Consider the following 16,768-nt stretch of genomic DNA (forward strand, 5'->3'; position numbering starts at 1 on the left):
AAACATTCTGTTTCCTACCCTTCTGTCCACCATTATGGTGGATTCTCTAGGCAGCCACCATTTTGCAATGGTGTATTTGTTGGGGGATTCTCGAATGGGGGGATTCTACAATGTGCGTTTTGTAGGGAAACAAAGCATTTCCTGTGCGAAATACCCAGCATCCTGTTAACAGACTCCCAGCAATCCTGGATGGCCCCTGCACCCTCTGTGAGAATGGTGAGACAGGCAACACGGGTTCGTTTATCCTGTTTGTGTTGCCTGTGCAGAAGGAACCATATTCACCTTCTGGAAATCAGAGTACTGTTAATAAGATATGCTCTCATATCTTTTGCAGCAATTTTGCATGGCAAAAGAATCCTGATGGGAACAAATACTATGACCCCCTTTTCAACCTTATTTGGTATTATTCCCTGGACTCTAAGCTCTCACCTTTCCAAACCTGGATATAAAAAGCATATTTTATTTTGAAGCATTGTCACTTGCTCTTTAACTGCGGACTGAATCCTTTTCCAAAATTTGATGGCTCAAAATCACCTGTTTTTGAGCAACTGCTTAGGCTGCCATTGTCCTTGCTGCTTGTTCTCTTTTGGGGTTATGCTACTGATGTTTGGACATTCACAGATTGGTAGCTATAGTTATAACCATCCCTGCATTCTCTTTTGCTCTGTCTCTTTGATCTCTTGGCTTCTCTTCAATGCTGTAAGATGCATCATGTTTAGATCCCTGGAGTGACAGGCTTTTAAAGTGAAATTTCTACTATTGCTAAATGTTTGGTACTATTTGGACTACTTGATATTTGCTAATTCTCAATCCAATGTCCTGCTCTTAGTGTATTTAAATACATTAAACTCTTCTGAAAGCAGGATTAATTTTGGTTAGTGTTGTTTTGTTGTTATGTACCTCTATTTTCTTGCAACACAGAATACATCACATTTGATACTGGCCGTTTCATGTCTGAAATACCACTATTGTTAGAATTTCACTGCTGAGTATGCACAAGCAAGGTTGGGGAAAATAGTTGCCCCAAAAAGCTATGCAGCAGTCTGCTGACAAGTGATCTCCAAGTTCAGAACACACCTGAAAATTACATGCAAGAAATATATTTATTTATTTATTAGGTATATTTAATATATTTCAATATCACCATTCTGCTATTGCATTCAAATTGGCTTACAATTCAAAATAATACCTACGATCTAATATACACATAAAGAAAAGGGTATAGAAAGGGAAGAGGAAATTCAAAGTCTGCTTTGATATAGATATGAAGTGTGTGTCTATGAGGAAATCTGGATAGTTTCTATGTAATTATGAGTGGCTGATATGCATTTATATCTTCTCTTGGAAATAACATAATAGTGTAGATGTATTGAGAGCAACTTCACAATTAGTTTGGAATCACCAAAACAGGAAATGGAGGTGGATTTCACTTGCTATTACTGTATTTTCATTATATTTCGGAATTTGTTTTCTACCCTTGTATCTAATTGATAAATACCTCTAAGCTGATTTATATAAAAATAGTGAAATATGTAAGATAGTAAAATGTCAGAATATGTCCATAGGGGGCTAGAGATCTCCTGGGATTGTAATTGTTCTCCAGACATCAGAGATCAGTTCTCCTGGAGAAAATGGCGTTTATAGAAAGAAGGTGGACTCTATGGCATTATTCCCTGCTGAGATTCCCCCTCTTTCTAAAGCCTTTCCTCCTCAGGCTCCACCTTCAAATTTTCAGGCATAGCACTTTTCCATATTCCCCTCCTGCCACAAGTTTGGTGGGTGGTGAGATCAGGTAGGCGGTGGGTGGGGCGACATCAAAACTATGAAGTTCTTTTTTCTTTCCAGCAGTTTCCTTCTTCTCTTCCAGTGTTGCAGTTGACATCCCGGTTAAGTTAACTGTTATTCTATTAATTTTTAATCTGTTGGTTGTCTGCTTTTTTTGCACTGTTTTGCCTCCCATTCAAATACTAGCCAGGGTAGACCTTGATTAGCTAGCCTGGATTATCCAGATCAGAATAGGTCTGGGGATATCTGGGTTCAAATCTCTGCTCATCCATGAAGCTCATTAGGTGACTTTGGGAAAAAGGCTAGAATCCCCTCACCTATACTCCACTTTTGATCTTATAGAATCATAGAGTTGGAAGAGACTGTAAAGGCCATCAAGTCCAACCCACTGCCATGCAGGACACCAGTGGCGTAGGGGGGGAAATGGTGTCCGGGGCAAAATGGTGCCTGGGCCCCACCCCCTGCGGTCCCCCCACTTACCTTAGAAAAAGCAGCCTGGCTGGGCCGCCGGCTGAACTAAGATGAATGGGGGGTTGGAACCCCGCTCCCTGCCACGCCCTGCTCCCCTGCTCCCCTGCTCCCCTTAATTCAGCCGAGCAGGCTGTTGAAAAAGCAGTCTGGCTGGGCCGCCGGCTGAACTAAGTAGGAACACACAATCAAAGCACTCCTGACATATTATCATCCAGCCTCTGTTTAAAAACCTCCAAAGAAGGAGACTCCACCATCCTCCAAGGCAGTGAATTCCACTGCCGAACAGCCCTGATAGTCAGAAAGTTCTTCTCAATATTTAGGTGGAATCTCTTTTCCTGCACCTTGAATCCATTACTCAGTGTCCTAATCTCTGGCCGAATCCCCACTGAGAAATTAATCTAGATACATCCAGGTTTCAAAAGAATCGGCACCTTTTCATCAAGGTTTAACCATCCCCACTGCAGCATGTTGCTAGTGAAGACATTTGTACCCATCACGGATTTAAAAAATGCAGCAATTCCCATGGACATGCGATCTGCTCGGAGGTTTGTAAACGCCATCCTGAGGTTATGTGCAGAGATGTTAATCAGATATAGTGCTCTAGAATAGTTTTTTATGGTTTTAAACCACGGACCTAATTTTGACTGGGAAATTATGGAACAGTCAATCATTACATCCTCATGGTGAACCCGGTCTCATCAATCAGCACCATCTCAAGTCATCTGGGATAGTATTGCATGAGAGAGTAGAACCCAAAAAATTGGATTGAGCTCTGTCTGCATTAAGGATTTAAGCACTGGAGGATGAAATCTGTGTTTGAAGTCCCCCCCCCCACATTTTTTAATATCGTTAGATGTGCATGTGTCCTAAATAAATGGAGACCAAGCTCCGCTCTCAGCAGAACCACAGGGGAGCCTCTAGAAAGTGTTAAATTTGTCTTATAAAAGAGTTTTGAAGAGATTCTAAGTTAATGAACACCTGTTCTTTCCAGTCTTTCCAATCCCAGTCTTCTCTACCATGAAATAGACAGGGGATAATCTTGCTTACAAAGAGTTTGAAGGCTGGATGCACAAGAAACCCTCCCTTCATATAGTAGAACCTCATAATGGCTCTAATGGTCTTTAGAGCTGTAGCTTTTATCTTCACTAAATAGATGCTCCAGGTTAAGGTTTCACTAAAGGTAATTTCTAGGTATTTGAACGAGCTGCATTGTTCATTACGGGTTCTCCAGAAGAATCTTTTCAGTTTTCTCCGGAAAGCCATAACTTTTGTTTTGGTGTAATGTATGGTTAGTGCTTCTTCCATCGTATGTACCCAGATTAGGAAGAAGCCTTTTTAAGCCAATTCTTGTCAGGAAGAAGACCATGTCATCCACATAGAGCAGAATAGAGATTTTTTTGCTGGCCCTTAAGAGGGCAATGCAAATTCTGGATCATCCAACTTCTACACTATATCATTTAGATACAAGTTGAACAGCAAAGAAGCCAGAATACAGCTCTGCTTAACTCCCTTTCTGATTGAGATTTCTTTTGTTAGAGAACCCAAAGTACCCACTTTAATTTTTGAGAACATTTTTGAGTGCAATTGACTTGAGGAAATACAAGAGAAGTTTGTCCAAATTTGTTATAATTAACTTCTGCCAGAACCTATTCCTATCAATTGAATCCAAGGCTGAGGCTGTCAACAAAAGCCACATATAATGCTCTTATAGGCCTTCTTTAGAGTTGTGGAATCTAGAAATAGGAACAAGTTTGCCACTATCAGTATGAGGTATTAGATAGCACTTGAAATGCAATTGTTCATTACTTGTTTTTTGTATCCTCATCTCCTAATAAATCTTATGCTGGTAACGTTAGCCTCTTCTTCTGGTGTGCATCTGAACCATCCCCTTTCTGGGATAATTGTCCCCATATCAATTTGTATATTTAAAATGGAGGTGGTTAAAGTATTTTCTTTTCTTTTTAAAATTCTTCTTTATAGAAGCAACTGTGGTTTGTAGCCTTTACAAGGACTAAGTTGAATATTGTGAGAAAACCTCACCACAGCCACTGAGTAAACCACATTAGAGCAGCTTGTACAGTGTTGTTGTTGCTGCTGCTAACCTGTTCTTTAACAAGAACAACTTCGAAATGCAGATAGGGTTGTAATGAACATCACACAGACACACACTCCTTAGCAACAAGGTTGCTGTGGAAACAGTGCTTGAAAATGGAAGTGTGTGAGAATTTTTTATTTGAATATTGAAATCTGAATTTGTAAAATAGGGAAAAGTAAAACTGCAATTCTATTCTCCTCTTGCATCTTTCTGTTGCAATAGCCTAAGCACAGTTCTGTTAGCACACACCCTGGAGCATGTGGTCCTGGGCCCTGCATTATCTAATTCAGCATGGCTAGACATAAATGCCCAGTGCAGAGAAATTTAAATGTTGCAAGCCCACTTACATATATGTTTTCTCTGGAATACATTCACAACCAGGAAGCCATTGCTTTTAACATCAGTAGTGGTTGTGATTTCTCTTAATATTTATGACCTTACGGGAGAGAAAGGGGGGTACAAATCCAAACTATTCTCGTCTTCTTTTCCAGTTTTTTAAAATTTAATCAGCAGTTGAATATCATGATAACAATCTGTGTACCAGATGCTTGAAATTCCAAGTTCTTTTTAAAAGTAAGTATTTAGCCCATAGCTCCCCAATGGGATGCTTATGGGTATCATAACACCCCCACCCCCTTTCCTGGTACCCCAAGTGTTTTTAGATAGTGGGTGAGGCCTGATGGGTCTTTTGCCCAGCAAGGTTTCTGTGTGGCCATTGGAAATTTGATTGATTGTCCAGATTTTTTGAAAAAACATTTCTTTGACTGAAGCTGTATCACCACACAAGGATCTTTACTACAGGACTGAAGGTAAGTTACAGCACCCATTTTGGAACTGCCTTCCTGCAGCACCATTTTTTTTTGGCAGTCATTGTGTGGGGGTGCCCATCACACTGTGTTAAAATTCCAAAGGTGCCTGCAGCAGAAGTGGGATTCAGCAGGTTCGCATCACTTTGGCAGAACCAGTTGTTAAAATGGTGCTTGTAAACAACCAGTTGTTAAATTATTTGAATCCCACCACTGGAACTGGTTGCTAAATTATTTGAATCCCCCCACTGGCCTGCAGGCTCAAAAAAATTGGAACTCCTGCTCTAAACCCTTTAATTGTGGAGAGACACCTTCCCCCTTATGTCTCAGCAATAAAGGGGACCACAAACTTGTATTTTAAAAAAATGAAAGCTGAGAATTCAGAGAACTTGATACCTAGATTATGAGCTGCTGCTTGTAGCAGACAGTGGGAACAAGGGTCGATTCCCCACTCACCATTTGATGCGGGCTATTCACGGGAAATAACCCGGGGTCCTGCAGCACTCCCCACTACCCCAGTGGCAACAACGCAGCCACTCTGATTCTGCTGCTCTCCTACCTCCTCAGTGCCCGTCAATCCTGCTCCTGGGCGGAAGAGCACCTTTTTGTGGGGAAGTCCGGGGGTGAGGAAGTCCGGGGGTGACTCCGGGTTTGGGTTTCCCATCCCTGGTAGTGACGTGGAGCCTTTTGCCAAATAAGGAAGCAGGAAATAAGGAAGCTTTTTTTAAAGTAGCGTGGAGCTGAGATCAACGTCTATTTGTGGCAACAAGGGGTCAGTTAACAATGCAAGGGAGCACTCACTTAAAGCTGGCATTTATCCCCTTTTGCCATTACAACTTCTATGGTTTACCTTGGTAAGACAGCCTTGTGCTGCAGTGTAAAAGCTCGCCAGTTCTAATCCCGCCAGGGATGAGTAATTTTTTTAAAAAATCGTGTATGGAGGAATTGGGGTTGATTTTTGCATAGGACAAGGTTTTTCTGTTTGCTGCCAAGGGGCAGTTAACCTGGGGTTTCTATTGCAGGGGGCAAGTGGCATAACTTTTCCCCCTCACCCAAGCCACCCAGCCCATTCTGCCTCTCTGATGCGGACTTTTCAAAATAAAAGCAGTATTTTGTTGCCCCAGCGAAGATGTACGTACCACCAGCAGTCATAATAAAAACTCCCCAGCAGGGGGGAAGGAGTAGAGCGTGCCAAAGCCAAGCCACCCTGTGGAAAAGCCACCACCGCAGTTGGGGGGAGAAGACGTGGGAAGCCCCCTCTGCAAGGCTGCAGCCGGGGAGGCGCTGCCAGGCTGAGTTGGCACTGGCTTGGGCCACGTGGCGGCTCCTAGGACGGTTTGCTTTGGAACATGGCACCTGCCCACCCATCCTGACCTGTCACCAGTTGGTCTCTGCTGGGCAAACGGGCCAGCGGGCAAAGCCAGGGCGCCTCTCCTGCCAGGCCAAGCAGGGCTGGCAGTGCCGCTACAACCAGGAGGGTGTTGCGGTGTGGGGACAGCTGCCGCCTCTGGGGACCTTGGGTTTACAGCCTCGTCTAACTATTCGGTAATTGGCCCAGGTAAATATGTTGGCACCTCGTCTGGTTTGAGCTTTTTTAGAGCGGGGGAGGAGGCAAAAGTGCCCCCGCTGCTTGGGAAGGCAATAAAAAAAAATCCCGCCCAGCAGCAGCACCAGCTGCAGCAGCAGCCGCCAATCAGGATGGCCCCTGAGCTGAACGCGCGTACCACAGCTTCAGAGTAGGGAATCCTGGTGGCTGCGGCCTGATGATTGTTTGTGGGGCAGAAGCTGCAGTGGGCACGCTGAAACCGGGCTCAAAAGGTCCTGGCTCTTCCCAAAATGGTTTGACTCTATTTAGAGTGGGGAATCGACCAAGCGTAGGAGAAATGACTGTAATTTGAGCAGCACTGGGAAGACCCAAATTTTCCTACTCCTAAGGCAGACATCCAGACTTTGCTGCAATCTTTCCCAAAACCCTTATCCAAAGATCAGACAAAAGCCAGTGAAACCCTGGGAAGTGTCGAATGCACCACACTAGTTTGGAGAAGCAGTATATAATTCACTTCCCAACATCATCAAACTCAGGGCAAATCAACTGTGTGGAAACAGCCACTGTCAGTCAATGACCAAGTGAGGCAGAGCACTCTTGGAGACAGCGTATTTTACCTCAGGCCAGGTAATGAGATTAAATGTGGTCCTGCTCACTGGTGGATTCCACACAGCAAATGTATAATGGGTTGCAGTTATTATAAAGGAACCCATTTTCCTTTTTCCTGTTCACATGCATGCTGTGCAGGCAGTGACTAGAGCCCATGGAAACAATCCGGGTTGCTTTCACACCTTTGCATTGAAATGCTTCTCTGTTTTTTAATTTCCTGCAACGCATGTCTAGCTGCACAGGCATACAGAAATGAACCCCTGCAGCCATGCCAATCATCTCACAATAGGATTGACTGGACCTGCATAGCTGCACATGTGCAACATGCAAAAGTTTTTAAAAGAAAGAAAAAGGGATCTCCCTGCAACGGCAGGGCAATAATGAACATATTTCTGTGGCAGGCAGATTTCCCTTACTGTGGTCAGTGCAGTAAAAGGGAGGGAAATAAAGTATCTCCTCTACGTAAATAAAGTATCTCCTTCACAAAGTATCTCCTGGCTCCAACCCAGGATATTGTAAAAGTGCTTAGTGGTTTTCAAAAATCCCAGGCTGAGGGAAATAAAATGGGCAAACTCATTTTGGAGACGGGACCTGTGTGAAGCGCCCCCCCCCCCCCGCAATGGTTCGTATTATGCTCTACACCTGTTATAGTTGCCCTGTGCAAAATCCACCACGCTCCTTTCTTTGTTCTGGTAGTGGCCAGGAACTTACTTACTAGTCCATGCAATGACAAAGGATTTTTTTCCACATCAAGAATAGGAGGGGAGAAGAAGTATGAACCACAATGGAAACTTGTTGGCAATATTTGGATGCTGCCTGCAGCACCCTGGTGCCAAGGTTTCCTTCCTTTCTGGTGTGCGCTTAACAAGCTGCAACCTTGATTTGGCTCTTCCCTGTAACCCTTTCTTTCCCATGTGAACAGCCACAGTAATTGAAAGAGGGACCTCCACACCTATATTATTCATTGGACTACTGGCTTAAAGCAGAGCAGCTGATCGTGTTGGCTTTTGGTGTGTTGAGAGATGGGTGGAACGTTTGTTCCCTTTCTTTTCAGTGCATCATGCAAGAATTGGTGAATTCCCATTGTACCTGCCAGTCTGAATCCCTAGACCTCAAGGTATGCCTCATCACTGTTCTGATCATCAGGATGCAGAAACCAACTGAGGGAATAAATTCAGTGGGAGGGTGGAACAAGAAACTCAGCAACCTGCAAACAGCTCTAGCACATTCTCCCAAAATCTCTCTGCAGAAAAACATCAGAAAAAGTATGCCTTATTTATTTTGTAATTAAGTATTCATCCTTGGTGGTGCTTTTTGTATACAATTTTTTTTAAAAAAAGAAAATCGACCTGTGTATGAAATGGAACCTTCTACTATTTAGCAAGTCTTTGTTGAATGAGTCATCCTGGCTGCTTCTTATTGGCTGAGACAGTGAGCATCCAAGGAAATTGCTTGGTAGAGGCTGCAAGGCCCCGCTTCATTCACAGAAATGCTGGTATGCTAGCCAGCTCTTTCATTCACATATACCAAATTCCATTCACATTTTCCCATTTTTTTATCTGCTTCTAATGAAGAAAATCATTTCTGAATGACAGAGATTTGTTATTGAACACAAGACCAGAAATGATCTATATTATGTATATTTGCTGTTGCTAGGGTAGCAGGAGGAAAGAAAAAAAATGAATGCAGTGTGGATGCTGTAGCAGGCTTGCAGTGTGATGAAAGGCTGCTCTGCAGATCACTAGAAATCCGCTTTTACAATGAATAGGACATTTGCATTCATCACTACTGGGATCAGAGGTGCTGCCTTCATTTATGTGTCATCAATTATTCTCATTAAATACCTTCATTGAAAGATGCTTTTGTGTGATTGCATTTTATGTACTCTAGTCTTTAGAAGGGGAAGAAGTGGAGGATACCCTTTGGGTAATTGATTGACTTGTATGTTGCAGTTTGATTGCTTTGCTTTTTAAAAAGTTGCAGTGCCATTATGCTGATCGGTCTTCTCTCAGTATAGTTAGATTCATAATTTGCAGTGTGGCTAGAGCTCAGTCACCAGTGTATAATTCAGATTTTGTAGCTAATGTTAAATTCTGCATGCTTACAACAAATAGATGGAGTCTTTTAAAATTTTTGATATGTTAGCTAGTTATCTTTTCAAATTAGGATTTTAAAGTGTGTTTTGTATTGTTATTGGTGTAAACACCAGTATTTTTCATTTTTATTTTTAAATAAAGAGTTACCAGAACATTGCTACAAAGTCTTAAACAGGCTTCTCTCATTAGGGATTTTCAACTTTAAATTAAGCAGTGAAAGCTCCGATTAAAGTACCTTGTGCTATGGACAGTCAGACTGAAAGGGACCATATTTTAGAAGCCTCTTGACATTGTCATTGATCAGAAAGTATTTTTCTTCAGCCATAAGAAGTACTTCGTGTCATGAGCATTTAAAAAAAACGTATCAATGCAGGGAGAGGGGATTAGGTACGGTTGTTTTCCCAAGAAAAACAGCAATGGAAGCATTATTCTGTGAAACAACCTTTTAAGATAAAGCATTTATTAAAAATAGATTTTATATTTTCTGAAAGAAACAAATCAGATTCTTTATTTATAGTTTTAGCACTCACCATTGAATGTGTAATGCTGTTGTGTAGCTTGGTTGTCTGAAAACCTTGTCAGTAATTTGTGTGCTGGAGTTTACAGAAATGTTATTCATTAAAATGTTAGTGTATTTCTGCCTAACTATGACATATTGTATAGAGTGATAGGTCTAGAATATTGGGGGAAGGGGGGGATCAGGTTTTAATAGGATAGTAATTCAGGTGGGAAAAAAGTTAATGCAGTTATTTAAAGCTATCACAGGCACTGACCCATGATTGTAAAAAAGTGTAGGAAGGAAAGATGAGGGAAAAAATCTGTTTAAGATAAAGAAAATTTGAGAATAGATTGGTAGTGGTGTGCTGTAAGTGGGTGGATATTTTCCCCCTACAGGAAGTGATTTGCAGTGTTCGCTGAGCCTTTTGTTGAAAAGGGACCTTCTCATTTGTGTGAGTCATGCTTTTACTGTGAGCGACTTGGCAGCTCTGAGCAGGACTGGGATCTTTCTCTTGCACACAAAAACTACCGCTTTACCAAGATTGACCATGGAACCGTAAGCAAAATTCATTTAATTTTTTTTCTTTAAAGGAAAGAAATTCCCCACATAAACAAATTTTTACTGACCATTTTGGCTGTTCATCTGCTATGTTAGCACAGGAATTCCTTGATTTGCATGAATGTACGCACGGTTCCAGATAGAAGGGCATGCTTCAACGTACCAAATATAACCGCTTCAGGAATGATTTGGTGACATCAGTTGATGATCTTATCCATAATTTGTCCATGAACAGCAAGATCTCAGCAAGTGGAACAACTTCGACACCATCACCATCACCATACCTGGTCTTGCCTGAGGTTCTCCAGAAGGACCAGGATGGACCAACTACCCTTTGTACTCTTATGCACAAAGTGTCCCACCGGAAACTTTCGAACACAGGCAGCCTTTTGGGTATCAAAAATCTCTCCTCTGCAGTGAAGGAACTTGCTGTCTCCAAGTTGCAGGGTAGCTCAGCAGCAGACGCTTCAGAGAACACATGTAATCTTGCCTCTGCTGCTCCGTCTTCTCAGCAGGGCAAGAGCAAGATGAGTACAGGGAAAAAAAGCTGGACAGAAGAAATGCATCTGGGAGGTGAAGACTGGCATCAAGGGAGCAATGTTGCAAACAAAGTCTCCCAAGGATGGCTACATTCAAATGAGAAGATACTGGGACCCGGAGTGACGTACATTGTGAAGGTTGGTCTGCTTTCTTTCCATTCACTCTTTTTTCTTTTTTAATCAATGGAAAATCTTTCTTGTTTCAGTAGCAGGCCGGAGAGGCTAAGAGGACCTCTATTTGCACATTTCATTTCTGAGAGTCTTGTGAGGAATGATAAGTACAGAAAGACATTGTCAGAAAACCATGTTAATTTGTTTTAATTAAGGAAACATGCATGCTGACTTGTTGGCAGTTGAAATTATTTAATTCAATGGAAAAGGAATATTTCTTTTTTTAAAAAGGCTTGGTTTTCCCTTGGAATATCACACAAATATTATAGATATAGGTTTCAAGCGTGTCTGGTGCTACCTATAGTACAAGAGGTAAGAATAACCTTTGTGTGGCATGGTCCTGTGCTTACCTTTACCACATTTAAACCTTAAATAATCTCTGGTGAAATCTATGTGTGTGTGTGTGTGTTTAAATTTTCAAATATGTGTTGTGCAAAAGCCACAGCTTGCAGTATTTTCCTTATTTTGGAAACACAAAATATTCTGTCTCCGAGAGGTGCAGACAAAATGCAGTCTTGTTTTACATAACAGACATTCAACCACTTTAACAGCATTTGTTTCAGCATACTGATAGTCTAGATGCAGTGAACAACCAAAACAACCTCACATGTGTCTAAGTCAATGTGGTTGACACATTTGAATGTTCTTAATGTATATTCTGAACAGGGTATAATAACGTAAGACTTGCAGATTTATCTGATGGCTGGCTTGACAGGAAAGAAAGAATCCAAAGTGTACCCAGATCACCTGTCTCAAATATTGCATTTTAGATGATAAAGTCTTCCTAATTGAACAGATTTTTAATTTGCTGTAGTGCTAGGCAAAACAAAAAAATCTTAAAAATAAATTTTAATGTGTACAAAATAAAGCTTGATGCTCTCAGAGGAAAAAGTTACAGCATTTGAAGTTGTGCAACAGGGTCCTCTTAACCTGCAGTTAGTCTGGGACCCCTTGGTTCGTATGTCCGTCCATCTTAAAAGCATTCTTTGGTCAGATGCGGCTATGAGACATGGTGATTGTTTCACTATGGTAATTACAATCAGGGATTTTGTTCAGAGTAATATTTAGTAAAGATTACAGTCCCCCTCCCCCATGGTAATATCAAACTGTCCATGGCATGTAAAATGAAATGAGATCATGACTGCAGCCTTAGCTTACATGCTAAGTGCTATTTGACAGTTAAAGAGGCAAGTAATTTGAGGACAGACTTCAGAGTAGCTACTCTCTGCTATTATCCCACTAATTAATATTCTGGTCAAGAAAGAAATGCTGTCTACCAAAGTTGCATGCTGTTTACAAAGTTCAGAAAATTGAGCAATGCCTATATTTTATTACTGAGGTGTTGTGAGTCATAAAACATAAGCATAATTCTGATTTGTTTCCAGTGCCTAATTATTTATTTTGCAGTTAACTAACAAGGCTCAGTCCTAACAATGAAAAGCAAATAGGCATTTTATCACTTATAATTTAATATTGCAAAATTTATTTTAGATGTTACAGTTGTGATTGCCCACATTTCCAAAAAAACATAGTCTGAAAAGCCATAATGAATATTTTATTTTATTAGAAATGCAAGATACTAGACTATAAGCACAGTATGTGGGAAAATATGCTGTGATCTGGCAAGGGTGCAAGATAATCAATATGCCCAAAGTTGCACATCTGCATACGTATTCCCATCTATGTCGTAAAATCCATTCAGATCCCATTGCACTGGCTATATATATTTTTAGAGAAGGATGTGCACCTCCTCTGAGGGTCCCCTGTTGTTAATTAGTGCAGCTAGATGTTTAAAACCGGATTAGGGTTAAAGACTTGTGTAATCCTTTATAAAACAAATTTTCCTTGGAAGGGGAGGTGAATTTCTCTCTGTGTGTATTTTAAAGCATTAGTTCTACTTTATTTCCCTTTTTTTTGTAAAGTCCCTTTCCCTTTACAATATCCCCTTTGCAAACATTACAGTTAAGACTTTTTAAATGTTTAAACCTGTTCATAATCAGGTGTGCAGTCATTGTGCTGATTTCAGTGGTCCTTATGTAAAAGTAGTCTAGTTTAAGATTGATTTAAAAATAGTAGGATAAAAATTGATCAAAAAAATAAATAGAGATAAAAGAAACATGTAACTTTGCACAGGCTTGTAATGAAAGCTGGAATATTCAGCTGTTAAAAACTTAGGCTTTTAAACATAATACATTGCTGGGAATGACAACTTTTCTGAGACCTGATATATTCAAGACAAATGTGAATGAAAGCAGAAATGACAATGCATACTAAAACACTACAAAACCTCTATTGTCCAAGAAGAATAAAAATTACAATGTCTGATTTTAAAAAGTAATTGTTGAATATTAATATCCAGCCCACCACTGAGGCATTTCAGTTGAGCATCTCTCATTGTCATTACTACTGATAATGACAGGTATCTTCTGAAAACCTATAGGAGTTTGTCAACTACTTGTAATACAGGCATACCTATCTCCATTCCTTTAATGCTTTGTATTTACTCAGCTTTAAACATATTGAGAATGACAAGATTGGTCCATTAAATGGCAACCAAATCATTTCACAGTATTTGAATGTATACGTTTTGAGAAGCCAGCTGTAGGCTTTAACAATAATCTTTATTTATTTATTGTAAGACTGTGAAATGCAAAATTCTAAGCAAAGTTACACTGCAAGTTAGGGTGCTGCAGTCAGTGGGCTGGTCTGTCAAGCAAATGTGAGTAAGGAAGGATAGGATTCCCCCCCGCCCAAGAGTCTTGTGGGCCCTCCATTTGCACACATCTAATGTAAAGAGTATCTAGAGATACAATTCCTAAATTATCTTCCCTTTACTCTTCCAGCTTGGACAACCTCTGGCTAATTTCTCATATTCTGCTCTTGGGCAAAGGTGTTCAAATGGGTGGGGCAACTCAACAGCAGAGATTTATGGGAATAATGACACTTTATATTCATCCAAAATCCATATTCTGCTTTCAGGTTGATCTAATTGGAAGCTACTTTGGCTGCTCTAGTGGATGGCCCACACAGCAATATGGGCAAGTGGAATTTGTCACTACTAGATTTTCCATACTTCTCAGTGGCTTTCAGCATTGACCATGATATCTCTCTGGACCACCTTGCTAAGCTGGTTGGCTCTGTTAAGTAGTGGTTACATCTTCTTGGAGGTAGTGTTGCACAAACTGCTTTTTTACCCTGACGTGAGATTCTTCAGAATTATCCCTTATCTCTATGCTACTTAAGATTTGCATGAAACCATGGAAGAAATTGTCAAGAAAAATTGGCTGCATTGTTACCTGCACGTGGATGACTTCCATGTCCATCTCTGGTTTCCATCAAATACTGGGGAGTGATAGACTGGATGGAACTGAAAGAGCTGAAACTTAGTCTAGGCATGACCAGCTTATTGTTGTTTGGCAGCAAACATCACAGGACAGGGGTGTTTTCATTAGATAGGACTGTATACCACTGACATCCCAGATTCTCAGTGTGGGATTGTTGGTGCATGTCATTAGCATAATTAGTTGGATTGTGGAGCCATCATCCTATGCCCTTGGCTACCTAGGGAGTCAATCTTGAGATCATATTTTATTACCAGCACCTAGTCCCTTATTAGTTTCTAAAGATCAGAGCTTGGTTACATTACAGCATGGTTAAATTCCACTCTACTATTTGAATGTAGACCTCAAAGTGAACCAATGGCTGAGAGAACAAGAAACTGTACAGAGGAACTCAGTTTCTTGACAGTGGATCTTTCACTGTTCCTGGATAGCCATATGGTGACAATTGATTCATAAGATCGGCATGAACTGGAAGCAACTTGACAGCACTTAATGCGCACAAACAACACTGCACATTGGAAACAACAACAACAGGCATACAAAACAGGATTAAAAAACCATTCTAACTAATGGGCGACATGTGTAACATTATTAACAACTGGAGAAATAAATTAACAGTAACTTTTCATCATACAAAACAAATTATCTCCTTTCCCCTTTGTTTCCATACTCTTGAAATGTTTGGATGTGAGCTGCTTTGAGAGTACATCTGTCATTTTTGGCATATATCACTTTGTAAAGCACCGTATACATTCATAATGGCAACAACAACATTGGAAGTAGTAATAATCACTGCTGAATTCAATTAGGATATGTTAAAATATTTTCATTATCTAGCAGTTGCCATATATTATTATTCATATGAAATTATTGTATGTGTGCTTTTAAAAAAAGATGTAGTGTATTCTTGGTAGTATATTTTCCAAAACAGTTCAAATCTCACATTAATTTCACGCAACATTAGAACTGGAATTATCCAGTGGATTTTTGAATTTTATCCACAGAAACTTTGCCATATTTTTTCTTAGAGAAAGGTATTGTTACGACCTTACCTACAAATGGTAAGATGAAAACTAGACAAGAAACATTCTGAAATGTAACCCCTAAAAAGTCACAATCCACTGAATGGTAGACCACACACACAATTGAACGAGGTCCACATCAGAGTGAACCCGGACATCTGGTAATGTTATAGCAGTCAACTAAACAGAACAATTGCATTAGGTGAAACATAGGTAGGGTAAAGGAGTGGGTGAATGCCACATATGTGAGGGAGAAGCCAAGTCAGGAAGTGTGCAAGTGAGGCCCTCTGAAAATCATATTGTTGATCAATCTATAGCTACTTTCTGTAGCTCTCTTGGATGGTTTCTGACATACCTTAGACAAAGAATTATAGCAATTACTTTGATATGGTGAAAGTTTGGTGTCTGAAGGGGCTGCTGGAAGATGAGTGACACAAACTGCTCTGTGATGCTATTGGGAATGCATTTTGCAAATGGGTACAATTTTTTGGTAATTTGGTAACACTAGTAATTCATCTTAAGTACAGAACAAAGAACAATTGTACTGCTGCATAATGCATGTTTGTGTGGTGCCTCTGTATGTGTCTGTGTTTGTGCATACATTTTATAAATTCAGGTTGCTATTACTATTTTTTGTTATCATTTATTTACAGTAGAATTTTAAGAGTCCTTTGAAGTGTATATCTTCATACTACAGCCCCAGACATCACACGATTGATCAGGAAATTAATTGCAAACAGCTTTGAGCTATTTAAAGAAGAGCCTAAAATAAAATGTACTGACTCACAGCTGCACAGTGGAATACTAAAATGTACACTGACCTCTTGGGAATCTATGTGATGCATATAAAACAATGTTTCCCAACATTTCTTTATGGAACTGAATTTTATACTCTCCTAATACAGATCAAATATACACAAGTGTAAACCTTTATTTTGCAATGTTTGGAGAAAATGTTGCTTAATTTTTTTTCTCATAATCAAATTAAGAACTTCTGAAATATCTTTTGTTGCTATAAAGGCTTTGGTAATTGTTAAAAATAGTCTACATAACACATTTTAGTGCATAAATTCCATTGCAGTCTTCCTATTATTAGTGTTAATAATGTTACCAGTATTAGATTGGGATCTGGAAGCCCCAGCTTTGAATGCTGCTGTGGAAACTCACTGGCAAATAACTCTCAGCATAACATACCTCACAGGGTTTTTGTGAGATAAAAATGGAGGCGAT

General features: G+C 40.2%; 1 protein-coding gene across 4 annotated transcripts in view; it reads left to right on the forward strand.

Moving 5' to 3' along the window:
* The first annotated feature begins 10,347 nt into the window (after nucleotides 1-10,347).
* The window catches only part of SHC3 (SHC adaptor protein 3), a 46,927-nt gene continuing 40,506 nt past the window's right edge, over nucleotides 10,348-16,768 (forward strand). For 2 of the 4 annotated variants that reach the window (XM_048504091.1, XM_048504092.1), the window contains exon 1: nucleotides 10,348-11,142. In XM_048504091.1, the coding sequence (XP_048360048.1) occupies nucleotides 10,615-11,142 (528 nt within the window). In that variant the 5' untranslated portion in view covers nucleotides 10,348-10,614. The remainder of the gene's footprint in view (nucleotides 11,143-16,768) is intronic. The other 2 variants (XM_048504093.1, XM_048504094.1) reach the window with 2 other exon arrangements.

The sequence above is a fragment of the Sphaerodactylus townsendi genome, linkage group LG07, assembly GCF_021028975.2.
Source record: "Sphaerodactylus townsendi isolate TG3544 linkage group LG07, MPM_Stown_v2.3, whole genome shotgun sequence".
NCBI classification, from domain to species: Eukaryota; Metazoa; Chordata; class Lepidosauria; order Squamata; family Sphaerodactylidae; genus Sphaerodactylus; species Sphaerodactylus townsendi.